Raw genomic sequence first — 18,787 nt, 5'->3', positions numbered from 1 at the left:
GTTTTTTTTATCCCCCTAAAATCCCCGAAGCAATAGAAGAATAGAATGACGAGTTATAAATTTAAATGATTAATAGATTCTCCCTGCATTGTGATTGTAATATTTGATTTTTACTTTTATTATACAGTATCTTACAATCATATACATCAGCAACGATGAGGTTTCCAGGCCGGAAAGAGGCACAAAGAAAACCACCTAATTTCAAAGATGTCCACATGTGAAGTTGGTAAGAGCAACGAGTGATGAGACCACCTAACATTGTGATTGTACAATGTATTAGAAAAAGAAATCACATTTTAGTCCCAATTAAACTCCATATGTACATTTCGGGGGTCATTTCAATATATTTTTCCATTCATGTCGAAGAGACCAAATAAAGTTTCCTAAATTTTTATATTGAATGGGCAAATTTATTAATAAAGACTGTAACCAGAGGGGCTGTTCTAATTCCTGCACCTTGTGCACCAAGAAAAAACAAAGGAATAGATAGGAATAAAGCGAACAGGGAAATATGAAGAAAACTATGGAAAACAGGGAAACAAAAAATATTTGTAGGCTAAGGTATTACTGACTATAAAAACTTGGTTTTGGAATGCATTGATCAAAACAACGAATTCATCTATATATATTAAGTCAAAAGGAATTTGACTCTAACACAAAACATGGAAAGAAAAAACTAAAACATAAACACTTTCCAAAAATATCCATGAACCATATTTTCTGAATTAATCCAAAATTCTCCTCCTTAATTTAAAATTTACTTCACTCCTAACTTCATACAAATGTCTTCAAACTTTATATTGCCTAACGATTGCGTGAGTATGTCAGCTCGTTGCTCAAGGGTGCTAAAATGCTTGACCACTATGTCACATCTTTCAACACATTCCCTAATGAAGTGATAACGAGTATCTATGTGCTTACTTCGCCCATGGAACACCAGATTTTTCATCAATTAAAATGTTGACTTGTTATCAACATGAAGCACAACTGGACCAAGTAGAACTCCAGTGATAACGAGTATCTATGTGCTTACTTCGCCCATGGAACACCGGGTTTTTCATCAATTAAAATGTTGACTTGTTATCAACATGAAGCACAACTGGACCAAGTAGAACTCCAGTTAAAGCATGGATCATATGACGTATCCATATTCCTTGACAAGCTGCACTGTTTGTTGCTTTTGTGAACACCAGACCATAAGATTTTCATTGAGGTAATAAGCCATTCGAGCTGTGATCACCCTATTATTAACATCCTTAGCTAGATCACTGCCAGTGTAGCTTGTGATCACATTGTCATCATCTATTTTGCTATAAATCAAACCAAAATCGAGTGTTCCTTTCACATACCTTAGCATGTGTTTCACAGCTTTCATATGCATACTTATGGGATTTTCCATAAATCCACTTATCATTCCCACTACAAAGGAAATATACATCAATTATTAATAAATTTGAAATTTTCTTTCTTGAATAAACTACATGTTCTTGAGGACATTTGAGAAATCCAATACTTTTCATGCACTTTTCAATTCGAGAGTTCCATGCATTTGGCGCTTGCCAAAGGCCATAGAGAGCCTTTGACAACTTATACACTTTTTGGGGCTGTTACTTATACAGAGCATTCGGGTTGTGAAACGAAAACTTCTTCATCAATGTATGTGTTCAAGAAAGTTGTAGCAACATCAAGATCGAAAGATCGTAATTGACAAATATCAAACAATAAAGAACACAAAGAAATCAAAAACCAATTTTGATTAATAACTTCTCATAAAGAGAATGCATCAAGTGATATATTTTACAAGAACCCTAATATAATTTAAATACTAGGATGGGCTATTCTAGGATCGAAATCCCTACAAATTAGGGATTTAAATTTAACTTTACAAAGATAATATAAACTATACAAATAAAAGATCTTATAACAAAGATAGCATATCTGGAACCGTGTTGCAAAAGAAATCTTCACGCTGTTGTGAGAATCTCTAGTCAACGGTCGATACGTTGAGACCGCTACGCTGAAAATGATGTATCAACGTGAAGTAGGTTTGACTCATACGATTATAAGGTTCAAACTTACAATCTCCCTAAATCTGATGATGTCAAAACCTAATCCTGTGAAAAGTCATGAACACAAAACTTTATCAGCTTCAACAATTATCTTTGGCTTAATCCACAAGTAATCATCGCATGCAAGTTCTTCTCTTCTTTTGTTTAGCCTGAATGAGATTAGCCATTTCTAGCTTTCAACTTCATGTTTTCCCAAAACATTCTAGCCTCAAATGAAACAAGTGTTCAGTGAGAGATTTTGAAAGCTCATCAGATATTTGGAAACACACATGATAATTATCATTAACATAAAATATCCCATGCTCTGCTTCTCGAATGAAAAGATGTTGAACATGAATTACTCCCATTGGCAATGAATTATTGATATAAATAGATCCGAAGGGCAAAAGAAATTTAGCATGCTTGGACCTTATTCTTGGAATCCCTGAGGAACTTGGGGCTATTGACGAGGAAGTTACAGTTGGAAGAGGAACCAAATTAACATTAATGACTTTATTAATCATTAGGATCAAGGCACGCCTTAACCCTTGAACATGAATACCCTTGTGGTATTTAATGATGTTCTGAATTTCTAACCACTCGCCGTATCCATACTTTTAAAGATTGATTTTGCTGAGAATTTCTTTAACTTTATTTTTCTTTGCAACTTCAGCATTAAAACGTTTAAGTGCTTCCTTATGCTGAGCCAAATTTCCCTCAACAGATGCAACTTTTGGAACAACATTAACATCATGCTTAAGTATAGCTATGTTACAAGATCCTGCATTATGTTCTATTGCAAAGTCCTTTGTTTCTTCAACAAATAAACCCCATTCTTTAATAATAATAGAAAGTCGAGTGATCTTTTAACATTTGACAGCAGTAGATGTAGTGGTAGTGGCAGCATGAGTTGTTGTTGACTTCCTCTTTATAGACATGAGTTGATCATCATCAGACTCAATATCACTATTTATATGTTTCTCCCCTGATGCTAAGACTCCCCCTCAACATGTGGCTCATATAAAGGTAAAACAGACGAAATGAGGATATCTTAAGCCTGAATTGTATCACCCAGGAAGTCAACATCTAAGAAACCCTCTTCATCACGATCAGTAGGATCAATGGAAAATTCCTCATCAGAAGACTCACTTGAGGAGGAGGACTTGGCTTTTTCAACAAAATATTTTTCTTTATCTTTCTCCCGCTTTTTGACATCATCTACTAGCGGTTCATTAGGTGGAGCGGAGCTAGGAGTAGACAGAGGAGGCCGTGGAAGAGGAGATTGATTTTGAGGTAGTGGTTAGTTATCTGATGGGTGTGGAGGAGGAGGTTGATTTTGAGGAGGATCATGACAAACATAAGAATAACTTCCCTTTTTATAGCGACACCATCATCCTCTATGCATCCTAGACGTTAAGCAAAAGAACATCAGATACCTCAATCAACGTTCGGAGAGCCGTGAGAATCTAGACTACAGATTTGGTTGTTGGGGCTCATGCTCCCTCTCACGCTGAGTAGGAGGTGAGTTGTAATGAACTAACCATGATTCTGTATGAAAATGATCAAGGGATGGAGAGGATGTAGTTTTGTCGAACCCAAATATATGTTCAGATACAATGTGTTTATGAGGAATACCTTGATGTGATAAGGAGGAGGAATTGAAGTATATATGCTTGTTAAGACGATGATGAGATAGAATAATTGCAGTTAAAGTAACAGGATCAAGGTGACGTAACACTGGCTGCTGGATTTTGATGGATGGGAATTAGAGGAAAGTCCTAAAATGTCTTCACTGTCAGAAACCTCCACATTTTCTTCATTTTTCTCCATATAGACATCTTCTCCTCAGCCTCATCATTTTCCTCATCAGCCTCTTCTTCTTCCTCAAATATTGGCTCTTCTTCAGAACTATCTTCTCAAAGGGGTCATCAGTGGTATTTACCTCGACCTTCAGAGGGAAGAGTTGATTACATGATAAGATTTGGAAGACGACAAACATCTCGAACCACTTCCAATGTAAGTAAAACTTCATGATCATCGTCACCAATGTTGCCAACTATGGTTTGTAGATGCTTATTGAAGGTACATGTTTAAAAGAACTCAAACACATGTTTTTCATAGAAGGATACAACATGATCAACAAGAGTGTATCGTAAAGGATGAACTTTTGAAAAATCAACACAAACTTCCAAACACTTTGAAACATCCCAAAAATCATGACCAAAAATTTCATTTTTAATTATTAATAATACCATAGTTATCAAATCATCACATAAAATCATAAGTCATTGTATCTCAAAATATCATAATCATCTGTCAAATATATCAGAGTAAAAACATCCCAGGCTAAAAACATGGAGTGTGCACTGCAGTCATCCCGAGCTCTTCCCCTTGCTACCGAAAGTACCTAAAACCAAAATTGAAATTTGTGAGTACGAAGCTTAGTAAGTCTCCCCAAACAATCACATACCATACACATAATCACATAATCACATAATAACATAACATGGGCCTTGGCCGCTACATCGAGCCCCGCTCGACATCAGACCGAAGTCCGGCATCGGGCTCCGCCTGGCATCGGACCGAAATCCGGCATCGGGCCCCGCCCGGTATCGAGCACCGCTCGATATACATATAAACATATCAACAAATACACATAAATAATCACAATAATCACATAACATAAACATATAAACATTTATCGGGCCCCGCCCGACATCGGACCGAAATCCGGCATCGGGCCCCGTCCGTCATCGAGCAAAGCTCGGTATACATATAAACATATCAACAAATACACATAATAATCACATAACATAAACATATAAACATTCCTCGGGCCCCGCCCGACATCGTACCTAAATCTGGAAACATATAAACGGGCTTTCCCCGGCATCGGACCGAAATCCGGAAGCATACAAAACAAACACATGCAGGAATCACAAAGACATCAAGCATACAAACATTCCCCAGGCTTTCCCCGGCATCGGACTGTAGTCCGGAACATATAACACATAAACCTACATCGGGCACTGCCCGACATCGGACTGAAGTCCAGCACATACTAACATACATAAACGGGCCAACATTGGTGCCTTAGACCTGTTCCTAGGAGGAAACTCACCTCGCACTACTGAAGTCCCGCAAATAAATCTCTGGCTGATGGCTGGCAGATCCCCGAACTGTCAACATCAAATCGACACCCAATTAATAATTGGGTTCCAGTATATAACCATATGTCCATGCTTGGGGTAAAAGACTACTTTACCCCTAACCTAGCTTGATTCAAGCCCAAGGCCCAAATTCACACCCCGAAAGCCCAAAATCCAAATAAACAACCAAGGCCCAATTATGGCCCAATTTTCCAAATTAGGCCCAAGCCCCTCACATGGGCCTTACTATAAAGCCCATCCAAATTCCCTAGTCCATATACTTGTTAATATTTGTCCCTTTAAGAGTCCGAACATCTAGGCCCGACAGAAAGGCCCAACTCAAAACCCAACACAATTAGGATTTCACATGAAATGACGATTAGGGTTAATTAGAAACACTTAACCCATTAAGGAGTTAATCCATTAAGTCCATAAATCTACTACGTCAATCATACAGTGTAGTCGGGCTTAATTTATAATTCTAATCCAGTCGTCCAAAATGCGAGTCCCGACAAGTCCAAATTAAAATCTCCAAGATTAGGGTTTTCTAAACCCTAATTAGGGTTTCCAACCCAAAACACGCTAATTAGGCCCAAAATCCAAGTCTTTAGACCAATTAGGATTTCATTAGGTCAACTAGGGTTTCATTAGGCCGGGCACCATCCACTACCACCTCGGGTAGTGGTGGTCAACGGTGGCTCACGGTGGCGGCCACCACCTCGTGGTGGTGGTTATGATTCTAGTCCAAATCATGTCCAAGCATCCCAAAAGCAATCCAATCACATGCAATGTACATCTCCACTCAACACAGTGGCTGATGGTGGCAGAAGGCGGCAGCCACCACCTCACGGTGGTGGTGGTGGGTGTTCCGGCCAAAAAATTGCACATACAACTTCACACCCATAAAGTACACTCTCACACATACAAACACACACACACACACACACACCCCTCACGGTGGCTGGTGGTGGCATAAAACGATGGCAGCCACCACCATGAGGTGATGGTTGTGGGTTTCTAGCCAAATAACACACATGCTTACGCGTTTGACTCGTGGCTGCAACACATACACATAAACGGCACGAGACCAAAGCTCCCAACCACCGACTAGGAGGCTGATATCTTCGGAACAAGCAAAAACAGCGGTTCAAGGGCCATCAGCCACCACAACCATCATACACGGCGTCAAACCATCGGAAAGAACGAAGGAGATGAGAGAGAGAAGTGGCAGATGACCTTACCAGAAACTTCTCGGTAGCTCGTGACCACGAACTCGTCGATCCTCTATGCATCGTAGACGTTAAGCAAAAGAACATCAGATACCTCAATCAACGTTCAAAGAGCCGTGAGAATCTAAACTACAGATTTGGTTGTTGGGGCTCATGATCCCTCTCACGCTGAGTAGGAGGTGAGTTGTAATGAACTAACCATGATTATGTATGAAAATGATCAAGGGATGGAGAGGATGTAGTTTTGTCGAACCCAAATATATGTTCAGATACAATATGTTTCTGAGGAATACCTTGATGTGATAAGGAGGAGGAATTGAAGTACGTATGCTTGTTAAGACGATGATGAGATAGAATAACTGCAGTTAAAGTAACAGGATCAAGGTGACGTAACACTGGCTGCTGGATTTTGATGGATGGGAATTAGAGGAAAGTCCTAAAATGTCTTCACTGTCAGAAACCTCCACATTTTCTTCATTTTTCTCCATACTGACATCTTGTCCTCAGCCTCATCATTTTCCTCATCAGCCTCTTCTTCTTCCTCAAATATTGGCTCTTCTTCAGAACTATGTTCTCAAAGGGGTCATCAGTGGCCCTAACACTGATTGGAGCATAAGGGAATTCTCAACATCGTAGGTATTCACTGACCATTTTTACATCCACATTGTGATAGAAGGATCAACATTATTTGGAATAATATTAATCATTTTTCAGGACTTAATACATGGAGTGATTTCACCATGGCCAACTAGCAGGGATAAGAAGTATAGGTAAGACGTTTCTTCCATGTAATGGTGTCAACAAGATGGTTAAATATTAGCTACAAAAATTTGAGATGCTTTTTTCACCATAGAGTATAGAATCCTCATCTCGAAGATTTTAAGCTGGTCAAGACTCCAATTTTTGTGCCTGAGGCACTTATCGATGACACTAGTGAGATATTTCCATCCTGTTGGAAGACATTGATGTAGGAAAAACTCTGTTCCATCATGAGGACCTAGAAGTGTGAGATCATAAGCCAAAAATAGGCAACACCTATTTACATCGACCTTCAGAGGGAAGAGTGTTGGATTAGGTGTCTAAGTTCATAACTATTTCTGGGTTGTACTTGACCCGACCCGACATGGTCCATTTGGGTTGCATGGCATCATGCATTTGGATAAACTAAAATGAGAGAAATAACACTTATGGTTTATTAATATATTATAAGTTCTAAATATATTAATAATATTATTTAATTAGTTTTGATCAAGAATTAATCTAGGATTAATTAAGTGATCAAAAGATGACTAATTAAATATATGGGTTGATTATGTAAATCATCCATAACTTGTATAGTGGGCTAAAGGCTTCATGGATTATCAAGTTGGGATAAGGTCCATAGGATGCTCCATGGGAGTTACAAACCCATGGGTCATGGAAATAAAGAGCCATGTTACATTAGGGTTTACATGGTGTAACCCTAAATGTAACACACTGTATAAAGAACATGTTATCTACCAAAATCGGCTACACTAGAAGCAAGATTGAGGGCAAGCCGATTTCTAAGTGTGACATTCTCTCTCAAAGTTTATTCCAAGTGCATTTGGTGTTGTGTGAGACATTTGAGGCATCACACTTGGGGTGCTAGGCTCTCAAGGTTTTCAAGGAATCAAATCAATTACAAGGTATGTAATTCTAGCCATCTTTTATGTTTAATGTTCCCCATGTATGCTAGATAGGATTATGAACCTTGGAAAAAGTATTTTGCATGTATTTTAGACAAACATAGATCCAAGGTTTTTCTAGGGTTGCATGTACACTTAGGAGTATTAGAATGCTCTAAACCCATCAGTGGTATCAGAGCCTAGGTTTGTTTGTTGATACTTGATGCAAAATAGTGAAAAAAATCGAATTTGTTGCTGTCTGCACAGGGGAATCGCCGAGTCCATGAGGGGACTCGACGAGTCCAAGCATAAACTCATCCTACTCGTCGAGTAGGTTCTTGCACTCGACGAGTAGGAGTCCCAGGGTGCAGATTTTCGACTTTTGCTGTTGGAAATAGACTAGAAACATTACCCTAAACTGTTTTGGTGTTTTAAAATTTGTTTTTGATGGTGTAATGGTTGTTCAAATCCATTTACAATGGCTAATATCAAAATTACATGATTATATGTGTTCATATGTTCTTGAAATTTTGATATGACTATTCATGTTCTTATGAGTTCTTGATAGATCATAGGAATTACTTGTTTAATGCTTAATTCATGATCTTTATGTGTTTTAATGGAGTCCATAACTTGCCCTCAAGTTATGGATTACCAAAAGTCATTATTTTAAAGTCCATTAAAGAAACACATAGGTTACAAAAAATGAAAAGTCACTCATTTTATTAAGCCATTAACTCATAAGTTATGAAAGATGAAAAGTTTTGAAAGTTACAAAACTTGCCCTCAAGTTTTGGAACATGTAAAGTCACATTAAAAAACTTTATTTCCAAGCCCTAGAAATTTAAAAGTTAAAATTCAACCCTTATACTTTATAATATTACAAGTTTAAGAATAATTATATATGTATAAGATTAAGTCGTTTTACCGTTAGTAGGCCTCATTCACGAAGTCGGTCTATAAGGGGGGTATAAGGTTGTTGCCTATAAAATGGCAGCTTAATGGGGGTCCACTCTCACCCACCGCTTCCTTGACTGGTGGAGGGTCGTTAGCTGAATGGGTAAGACAAGGACTTAAAACCTTCATTAAAAGTATTAATGATAAATATAAAGTAACTAAATGTTTTTATAAATTCCCAATCTTAGTTACTTTAGGAAAAAAGTGAATAAGGTGCTAACCCATGAAATTACACTTTGCACTTTGCTTAAGTCGGTTAGTGGAGCGTGTGTGGTTAATCGGCACACTAACTTGGACTTAACAAGGTAGGCAAAGGGTGACTTAAGGTTTTTCATAGGTCGGTGGAGCGCGTGTGGTTAACCGACACATCGATTAAATGAAAAAACATTAAGGGTACCAAGTAATTTGCATGGTTACTTCACACCTTGTTTTGTGATCCTAAGTATCCCAGTCACAAAACATGAAGGGCACACTCGAGATTGAAACATGTCATTGAAAGTTCAATGAATCTCAAAAGATCTAGGAGTTTCAAATCCAATTAAAACCTAATAATTTATTTCGTTTTTCATGGTGGAAATTGGTGAATCGTCATTCACCTACCTTCAAATATTTTATAGCTTGGATTACGACATCCCTCTTCCAAGTTATAAAATATTGTGTTGGGTCCTAGCCTTAATATTTCGTATTGGGTGTTATATTAAGGACTTAAAATCCACTAACTTGAATATCTCCCATTGCAGATGTCTGGTTTAGACAACTGTGATCTTCCCAAATCTCATGGAAATCGTATTTCCCTACCTCCACCTCCTCCATTTATTCTCCCTGACCCACAAGCCCGAAGACTTGAAAGGTTTAAGGTCACTCAAGCCTTACTAGAAATGAAACATAAAGGTGGAAGACCTGTGTGCACTCATGTCTTAAAAATGAAGTCACACATTGACAGGTTGAGAATGTTGGGTGCTGTTATTTCAAGGAAGTTTGCTATTGACTGGGTTCTTCAGTCACTTCCTGAGTCATATAGTGAGTTTATTAAAGACTACTATATGACTGATGACGACATGACCCTAATAGATCTTTCTTATTTGCTTATTGCTGCTGAATCAGCAATGATTTGGAGCAAAAGTCAAACAAATATGGGTGGAAGGTCTATTTCTCAAACTTCCATGGACATTGATAATGGTAACATTAGAAGTCCAGATAAGCTTTCTCTTCCCAATGGAAAGGGATCGGCCTTGGTCAACCCGGTTGACCAAAAGGTAAAGGGAAAAGCTAAGTCTGTGATAGTCCCATGTACCATACCCAAAGAGTCCATATTTTTTCATTGTCAAGAGAAGGGGCATTGGTTGCGAATCTGCCCTGACTACCTGAAAGATCTAAGAGAGAAGAAAAAAAATCAAGAAGATTTGACTCTACTTCAGGTAAGTCCACTATCTAACTCTATTAAGTTCCTTATTGATGATTCTAAATACAAAATGTGACTCGGTTACATTTTTTTTGTGTTTGGCAGGATCAAGCAAAGGGAAGGAAACTTAAAGGAAAGGTATGTTGAATCTGACCACGAAGATGGATTTCAATCGCATGGTTTGAAGATCGGATTCTTGAGCTACTACTTAGAGAGTTATGATAGATTGCTAGGAAATATGTAATAGCATAGTTTCCATTTAAAGTTGCATTGTAAGGAAAGTTTTTTCCGCATTTATTAAATAAATAAAATTTTGTTTTACTTTATTTTATATCTCCTTGCAATGGCATTTATGGAAAATTGATGTTTGTATGGTTCTAGCAATAATGGAAATATGAATTTGATTCTTTCATTTGTGGTAGTGTGTAAATTTACCAAATAAGGAAAGATTCTCATCACCCAAGTTTCAATTGGACCGAAACTTGGAATCATGCAAGTTGTATATTATGATGAATGAGAACTTTCAGCTTTGGAAAATTTAAGACTAATTCCTTGTTCACATGTATATGTGAGTCAAGTGAGGGACTAATGGATCGAGTACACATTCTTGTGGACTAGTCAAGTCCACCACAAAAGATTGATAAGACTATTCGTCATGATTTACAAAGGTTTAGTAAATGTGGTTATACTTACAAGATAAGTATAATTCTGAAACATTGAAAAGACTTCGATGTATGGCAGAACGAATGAGAAGAATCAAATTAGGCAGAAGGATAAAAGTTTCTCAAATCTGGAAAGATGGGAGAGTACTTTAGTATCATGTGTTGCGATCATCTTTATGATTAAGAAAAACCATGTCACAATTGATCCTCTAACGACATCTTAGTGCATTCCTATGGCTAAGAAGAGGAATCAAGAATTGCTGAAATGATTGAATCAAGAAGATGAGTCATACTTCGTTCCAAAACAAGTCTTAGAGTCATACTCCAAGACTGTAAGTTGAGTGAAATATCTTAAAGAAAGCTTTATAACACTTGTCAAATGTAAGAGTAAAAGTGTCCTACTCTTTTACATTTGAAATTGGTAAGTTATGATGTTTTGGATAAAACAAAGACCAACTAAGGCCAATTGTGCGAAGTGCTTCTCTTGATAAAGAATCCGCACTATCTCTTGAATATTTGGCAAGTGAGTCTTATATATCAAGAGGACAGTGGGAGTCTTAAAGATCTTGGAAAAGCCTTTAGTTCTAATCAAGAAGAAAAACCTATAGTTTATCACTAGCACACGACTTGAGGTTTATAACCTATCGTGTTGACATATTCATACTTCTGTGCCCATTCCAGGAGAAGTTGGATTTACATATGAGTTCTGAGAGTTCTCAATTGGTTGCATAACAACTTGGAAGCAATGGCAGGCCCTTGAGCTGCCAGGTGGTAAGAAGTTAAGACTGCACAAGTTCAATCCATAAGAGTTTGGATTTATCACTAACCTGGTCTTGTGATTATGGTTTTGACAAATTCACATGGATAAGAACACATACACCATAAAATCTAAGTGTCATAAGGTTTCTCTCCGATCCATGAAAATGATGGTGAGGAAACACTTTCACTAAGTAGATTTTAAGTAGATAACAGTTGTGATATTTGCATTCTCAAAGTCGTTAGTAGAGCGTGTGTGGTTAACCGACACACTAACATGGACTTGTGAGAAATGGCAAAGGTCTACACAATTGAGACTATGATTACGGCATTCCTTTTCATAGTTCTGAAAGTGTTTAGACACACATACATGCTACCTAAGGAAAGGTGTATGGTTTTGATAAAGTTTTATCAAAAGCATCTCGTATCAGAAATGTGAACTTTGGTAAGAAGGTCAATAAAGTATTGATTTCTAGAAGTCCAACTGATTTCTGAGTACATGTCGAAGCTAGTGGGAGCATAAGTATTATGCAAATAATCATCATGCAAGTGGGAGCATGATAATTATGATAAGTGTTGCAAGTTAGCAATGTTAATTATAGAAAACAAAAGGTTTCAATTGGGAAAAGTTGTTTTGCTATAATTAAGGGAGAGGAAATTATACTTCACTTCAATTCTAAAAGCTTAGATTGAGGTTTTAATTATCTTTAGTCAAGGATATATATATATGAATTTCATGTTGGAATGGCTCAACATAAGGAAATTCTATATATGGGTGCATTATTTGCGTTCTAAAATTCGATTATGATTACGACATCCCTCTTCATAATCTGAATTATGAGAACTTGGCAAATAGAAATAGAAATATTATAGCAAAAGACTGGTCTAGTATCATGTCTTTATGAATCGTGTCCCATATGCTTCAGATATAGGATCGATTGCATGTGCTATAATATTCTTCTGTTCTAAATCTTTCCAAATGCATAGAGCATTAAGAAGGAAAAAAGTACTAGAACTAGATATGACTAATTTGATTAAGCAATTGTTGAGGACAATCTAAGGTTTACCAAAGATTGGTTGCTCAGGGACAGTTGGAATTATAGTGTTAATTGTGGAAGGACCATATTGACATATTCTGAAAAGAGGCAACTCTTGTTCAAGAGTAATAGTCAAAAGGGAATATGGAAATGTTCCCATAGGTGGAAGCTATTCATTAAATCTGTGTAAGATTAGGAAACTTAATGCAAGAAGAATGTTCAAAGCAATGAACTTTGAATATAGACTTCGTTTCCATGGAATTGATCTCCACTGGAATACTCTGTAATGTCTGTTGACAAGTCTTTGTGACTTTATGCATAATCATTACAAGAGGACCACTGCATATAAGTTTAGAATCTAACAGATTTAAGTAAATGCCAGGAATCTGGGATTCGAGCATTTGCAGTATGGATTTGGGATTGTGAAATGAGAATCGTTGGAAGTATGGTCAATCGATCTATTTCACAGAGTAAAGATCATAGACAAACTTGGTGTGCATACTTGATATATTGCATAACTAATGTTTAGACAAACATAGTGTGCATACTTGGTGTATGGTATGACTAGTGTTTAGACAAACATAGTGTACATGCTCGGAGCATGGGACAACTATTGTTTTAATTCAAGAATAAAGTTGATAGTTTGAAACAGTATACAATGAATAATGTGCAATCAATATGGTGATAAATACGAGGTGTTTTTATTTATATTCATAAGTTCTGAGACCATAGTTGATTCGATTATTCTTATGTTTCACTTTACATGTTTTGACTTCCAGAATAACTAAGTCGCTCTTCCAGAATGACTAAGTTATTCAAACCATCCACAATCGGTCATATGTTGGAAGTAGATATGAATCAAGACTATCATGGGTTGGATTGTAGAGGTCTAAAATGTTGGACAAAGTGGTGCTACAACACTCATGAGTGCTCATAAGTTCTGAGTATTGGATTCAACCCACGCTCACTGGTATCACTTCATGGAATTTTATCTCGAGTGATCGTGAGACGGTAATATCATATAAGTCTTCAAACCTAGAGATATGACTTGTTGCCTATGAATTGGTTATATATTGATCGTACAAAAACACATTGGTAACTCGATGTTATAAAACGTGCCTTTGTGTATGATTCAACAAGTAGTAGAACAAGCATATGAGTCGAAGTTTATCTGTTCCTTCTTGGATTAGAAGCGATATCTGGGCCCCTCGATGATTTTGTTTTGACCTATGTACCGGGCCTGGTCAGAACTAAGTTGATCTGTTCACTTAAGTTCTATGTCAAACAAATCGGAAATCGGGAAACAAACTGCTGGACAATAAGCAAGACATTGTTCCATGTATTTGTCCGGCTGATATCTAGAACAGAGGATTATATGATCACTTATCTTAAATGGAGTATCATCATCATCTCAGTTCCGCGAGACCTTGAAAAGAGCTACGATTGCTGGTCGGTTCCTGAAGTCATACTTGCAGTTATAGTTATTAGACTTATCCAAGCGGGAGACTGTTAGATTAGGTGTCTAAGTTCATAACTATTTCTGGGTTGTACTTGACCCAACCCGACATGGTCCATTTGGGTTGCATGGCATCATGCATTTGGATAAACTAAAATGAGAGAAATAACACTTATGGTTTATTAATATATTATAAGTTCTAAATATATTAATAATATTATTTAATTAGTATTGATGAAGAATTAATCTAGGATTAATTAAGTGATCAAAAGATGACTAATTAAATATATGGGTTGATTATGTAAATCATCCATAACTTGTATAGTGGGCTAAAGGCTTCATGGATTATCAAGTTGGGCTAAGGTACATAGGATGCTCCATGGGAGTTACAAACCCATGGGTCATGGAAACGAAGAGCCATGTTACATTAGGGTTTACATGGTGTAAACCTAAATGTAACACACTATATAAAGAACATGTTATCTACCAAAATAGGCTACACTAGAAGCAAGACTGAGGGCAAGCTGATTTCTAAGTGTGACATTCTCTCTCAAAGTTTATTCCAAGTGCATTTGGTGTTGTGTGAGACATTTGAGGCATCACACTTGGGGTGCTAGGCTCTCAAGGTTTTCAAGGAATCAAATCAATTACAATGTATGTAATTCTAGCCATCTTTTATGTTTAATGTTCCCCATGTATGCTAGATAGGATTATGAACCTTGGAAAAAGTATTTTGCATGTATTTTAGACAAACATAGATCCAAGGTTTTTCTAGGGTTGCATGTACACTTAGGAGTGTTAGAATGCTCTAAACCCATCAAAGAGTTGATTACATGATAAGATTTGGAAGACGAAAAACATCTCGAACCACTTCCAATGTAAGTAAAACTTCATGATCATCGTCACCAATGATGCCAACTATGGTTTGTAGATGCTTATTGAAGGTACATGTTTAAAAGAACTCAAACACATCTTTTACATAGAAGGATACAACATGATCAACAAGAGTGTATCGTAAAGGATGAACTTTTGAAAAATCAACACAAACTTCCAAACACTTTGAAACATCCCAAAAATCATGACCAAAAATTTCATTTTTAATTATTAATAATACCATAGTTATCAAATCATCACATAAAATCATAAGTCATTGTATCTCAAAATATCATAATCATCTGTCAAATATATCAAAGTAAAAACATCCCAGGCTAAAAACATGGTTTGTGGACTGCAGTCATCCCGAGCTCTTCCCCTTGCTACCGAAAGTACCTAAAACCAAAACTAAAAATTGTAAGCACGAAGCTTAGTGAGTCTCCCCAAACAACCACATACCATACACATAATCACATAATCACATAATAACATAACATGGGCCTTGGCCGCTACATCGAGCCCCGCCCGACATCAGACCGAAGTCCAACATCGGGCTCCGCCTAGCATCGGACCGAAATCCGGCATCGGGACCCACCCGGCATCGAGCAAAGCTCGATATACATATAAACATATCAACAAATACACATAATGTTGGGACAAAAACCCTAATTGTGATTTGATGAACAAGATGCGGAAAATAAGATCAAACACAATAATGAAGATATGTCGAATGATCACTCGATTAATTAAATATATTAGAAATAAATTACACTTTCAGAATAGACTAAAGAATCTAACTCTACATAAGAAACCTCACAACGTGGCGGCTACATTTTGCCTCACTCTTAACCCTAATTATGAATAATACATGACTATTTATAGGGAAAATACAAGTCTTGGGCTTTTAACCTACACTTCATCAAGGGGGCCCATTGCCATAATCCATGGAGTACTTTGAAACCCTACAATCTCCCCCTCAAAGTATGGAATAGATGACAAGGATTCAACTTCCAAAACAAGCATCTAGAAAATAAGAAATGATATCGCAACGAAGAATATTTGAAGCAATCCATAAATCTTGATTCTTCAATAGTCTTCAGAAACGGGTTCTAGGATATATAAACCAAGCACTGAAATAATGTCTTTAAACTTCATTTTCTAATGTAATCCCAAAGATCGTCAATAAAGCCAAACCCGCCATAAAAACCCATTTTAGAATTAAGAAACCGAATCACTTCTTGTCTTTGAAGAACTCCCCCTCCCAGTCACAATGAACTTCAAATAAGCTAATGATATAAGCGACGAAAAAATATCATATCACAACCCAAATTTTAAGATTTGTAACGTCACTTGATCGAGAAAATACTAGAAGCCGGAGATACAACAAGTCCTTAGAAGAGCTCGATGAAGAACTGCTACTGTAAAAGATACTTCTCTGTAAAAGCTTTAGAAGAGCTCGATGAAGAACTGCTACTGTAAAAGCTACCTTCATAATTCTACCACAAGCTTCATCAAAAATCTTCAAATTTGAAAAGTCATATCCAATTTCGAATGACCATACCAAATTCTCCCCCGATTTATAATAACAAACGTGATTATAAAACCTTCAAATGGTCATGAGAATGATCTTGAATGGATAAATAATTACTGTGCTCCCCCGCGGCAAAATGATATAAACGATGAAGTATAAAATCCGAAAAAGTCGAAAAAAAATTGACGTTATCACGAAAAACGACTTTCCGAACCGCCAAGACTTGATGGAATCCTTAATTTTTTGTTCACGAAAAAAAATATGTGCATTAAAGAATCCAAAACTGTTCACTAGCGCTCAAATTTGCAAACTTTTCGAAAAAACGGGTTGAAACTGTCACATTGCTGAAAGTTAAGGGATTAAAATAATAAATATGCATCATATTCCCCTTCATTTGTAACAGTTTCTGGAAATGGTCCATAATCGCCAAGCTGTGAAAACAATAGGGACCAAAAGTGTCAAAATGTTGAAGTTGCAGGGACGAATAGTGTAACATAAGTCATCTTCCCCATTTATACAAGCAGCGATTGACGAACACAGTGATATAACTCACGACTAAACAACGAACCCAATAAATCAATAACCCCGAATTTATACTTTCGTTCCGAGCACCCAGATGCGAATCCGAGCCATTCGTAGTTGATTGCAAGTCAGTTCACCATCACGAACAATTTCAGTCTCGCTGCGAAACCTTGTCCAAAGGTTCGCTATGAATCAAGGCACCTCGAATCTTTAACCTCTCGCTACGTATCAAGTGATTATAACCCAATGCGAATCTCTAGTAAAACCAAATCCAAGCACAAGTTCGCAGTCGATCAATCGTGAGAAAAGAACAAGTCCGAGCCCGATTTCAATTCCGAACGTTCGCAGGTTGGAACTTTTAAATCAATTTTGACTATTTTTGTTGACGAGCAATTGCGAATAAGCACACAACTACCTCGATTTCGTTCGTTCACATGCCATTTCCGGTTACAATTTCAATTACGAATGCAGAGAGCCCGTTTGCCCCAATTTTGACTTTTTAGATTGAATCTCCAAATCGACATACACCACTGTTTATCCGTTCATCATCAGACTTCGAGATTGAAATCAATCAAACACCCAATCTATACTCCAAAGATCGATTTCCAGATCAAACACCCATCAAATGTTCTCCGGTTTCTTCTTTCAGCTCCTCAATCCAAGATAACTTGATTTCAAGTCAATTAAAAAAATATATGATACCGGAGAAATCGACTTGATAAGATGAAGAATATAAACTCGTTCTCGGATTAAAACCAGAAGCAAAATCTTGAAATCGAACGGATAATCGTGAATCAAGAATACAACGTGAAGGAGAAACACGATTCGCATATATGATTAATCAAGAAAAATTGATTCACTGAAAATACAATCAATGAAAAAGATAGAAACAAATTGATAATCAACATCGATACAACATACACTCAATTCCGGGAAAATCAAATTAGATCAATTTGTGATTACAAATGAGATTTCAACTGGAATTGATATCGACGACAAAGTAAACAACGGAAACAAGGATGTGTCAGTCTCGAGATTTTGGGTTAGAAATTGAAACAAATCATAACTTGGGCTTTAATAATACCATGAACAGTAAACAAAAACTATGACCCAAATCAAAAGAAATTGATTTACGAGGCAATTGATTGATTCAGAAAAAAAATCAGATCCAATAGAGAATATGAACAAAATACGATTTGGATTGAAACAATACCCAGATGAACAATAGCATAATTCATAAATCTCCATGAACAGTAGCTTGAACAAGAATATTGATTCCAAGACGCCAAAACACCAATAATCTTCAATAACTTGTGCAGAAAATCATCAAATCAAGAACCAATACTTCAAAAATCAATAGATCTTCAAAGACCCGCTCTGATACCACTTGTTGGGACAAAAACCCTAATTGTGATTTGAGGAACAAGATGCAGAAAATAGGAACAAACACAATAATGAAGATATGTCGAATGGTCACTCGATTTATTCAATATATGAGTAATAAATTACACTTTTAGAA

At 36.8% G+C, this 18,787-nt stretch overlaps 1 protein-coding gene across 1 annotated transcript in view; it reads right to left on the bottom strand.

Annotated features, from left to right (window-relative positions):
• Nucleotides 1–201: 201 nt before the first annotated feature.
• The window catches only part of LOC145163747 (uncharacterized), a 60,854-nt gene continuing 42,268 nt past the window's right edge, over nt 202–18,787 (bottom strand). Inside the window, exons 7-8 of the mRNA XM_079082530.1 lie at nt 1,350–1,419; nt 202–252 (exon numbers count right to left, since the gene is read on the bottom strand). Coding sequence (XP_078938656.1) covers nt 202–252; nt 1,350–1,419 — 121 coding nt within the window. The remainder of the gene's footprint in view (nt 253–1,349; nt 1,420–18,787) is intronic.

The sequence above is a fragment of the Lactuca virosa genome, chromosome 3 (assembly GCF_052849685.1).
Source record: "Lactuca virosa cultivar CGN04683 chromosome 3, Lactuca_virosa_CGN04683_v6, whole genome shotgun sequence".
In the NCBI taxonomy this organism is placed as follows: domain Eukaryota; kingdom Viridiplantae; phylum Streptophyta; class Magnoliopsida; order Asterales; family Asteraceae; genus Lactuca; species Lactuca virosa.
Note: the sequence above shows the minus strand (reverse complement) of the source record. Positions and strands in the feature narration are given on the sequence as shown.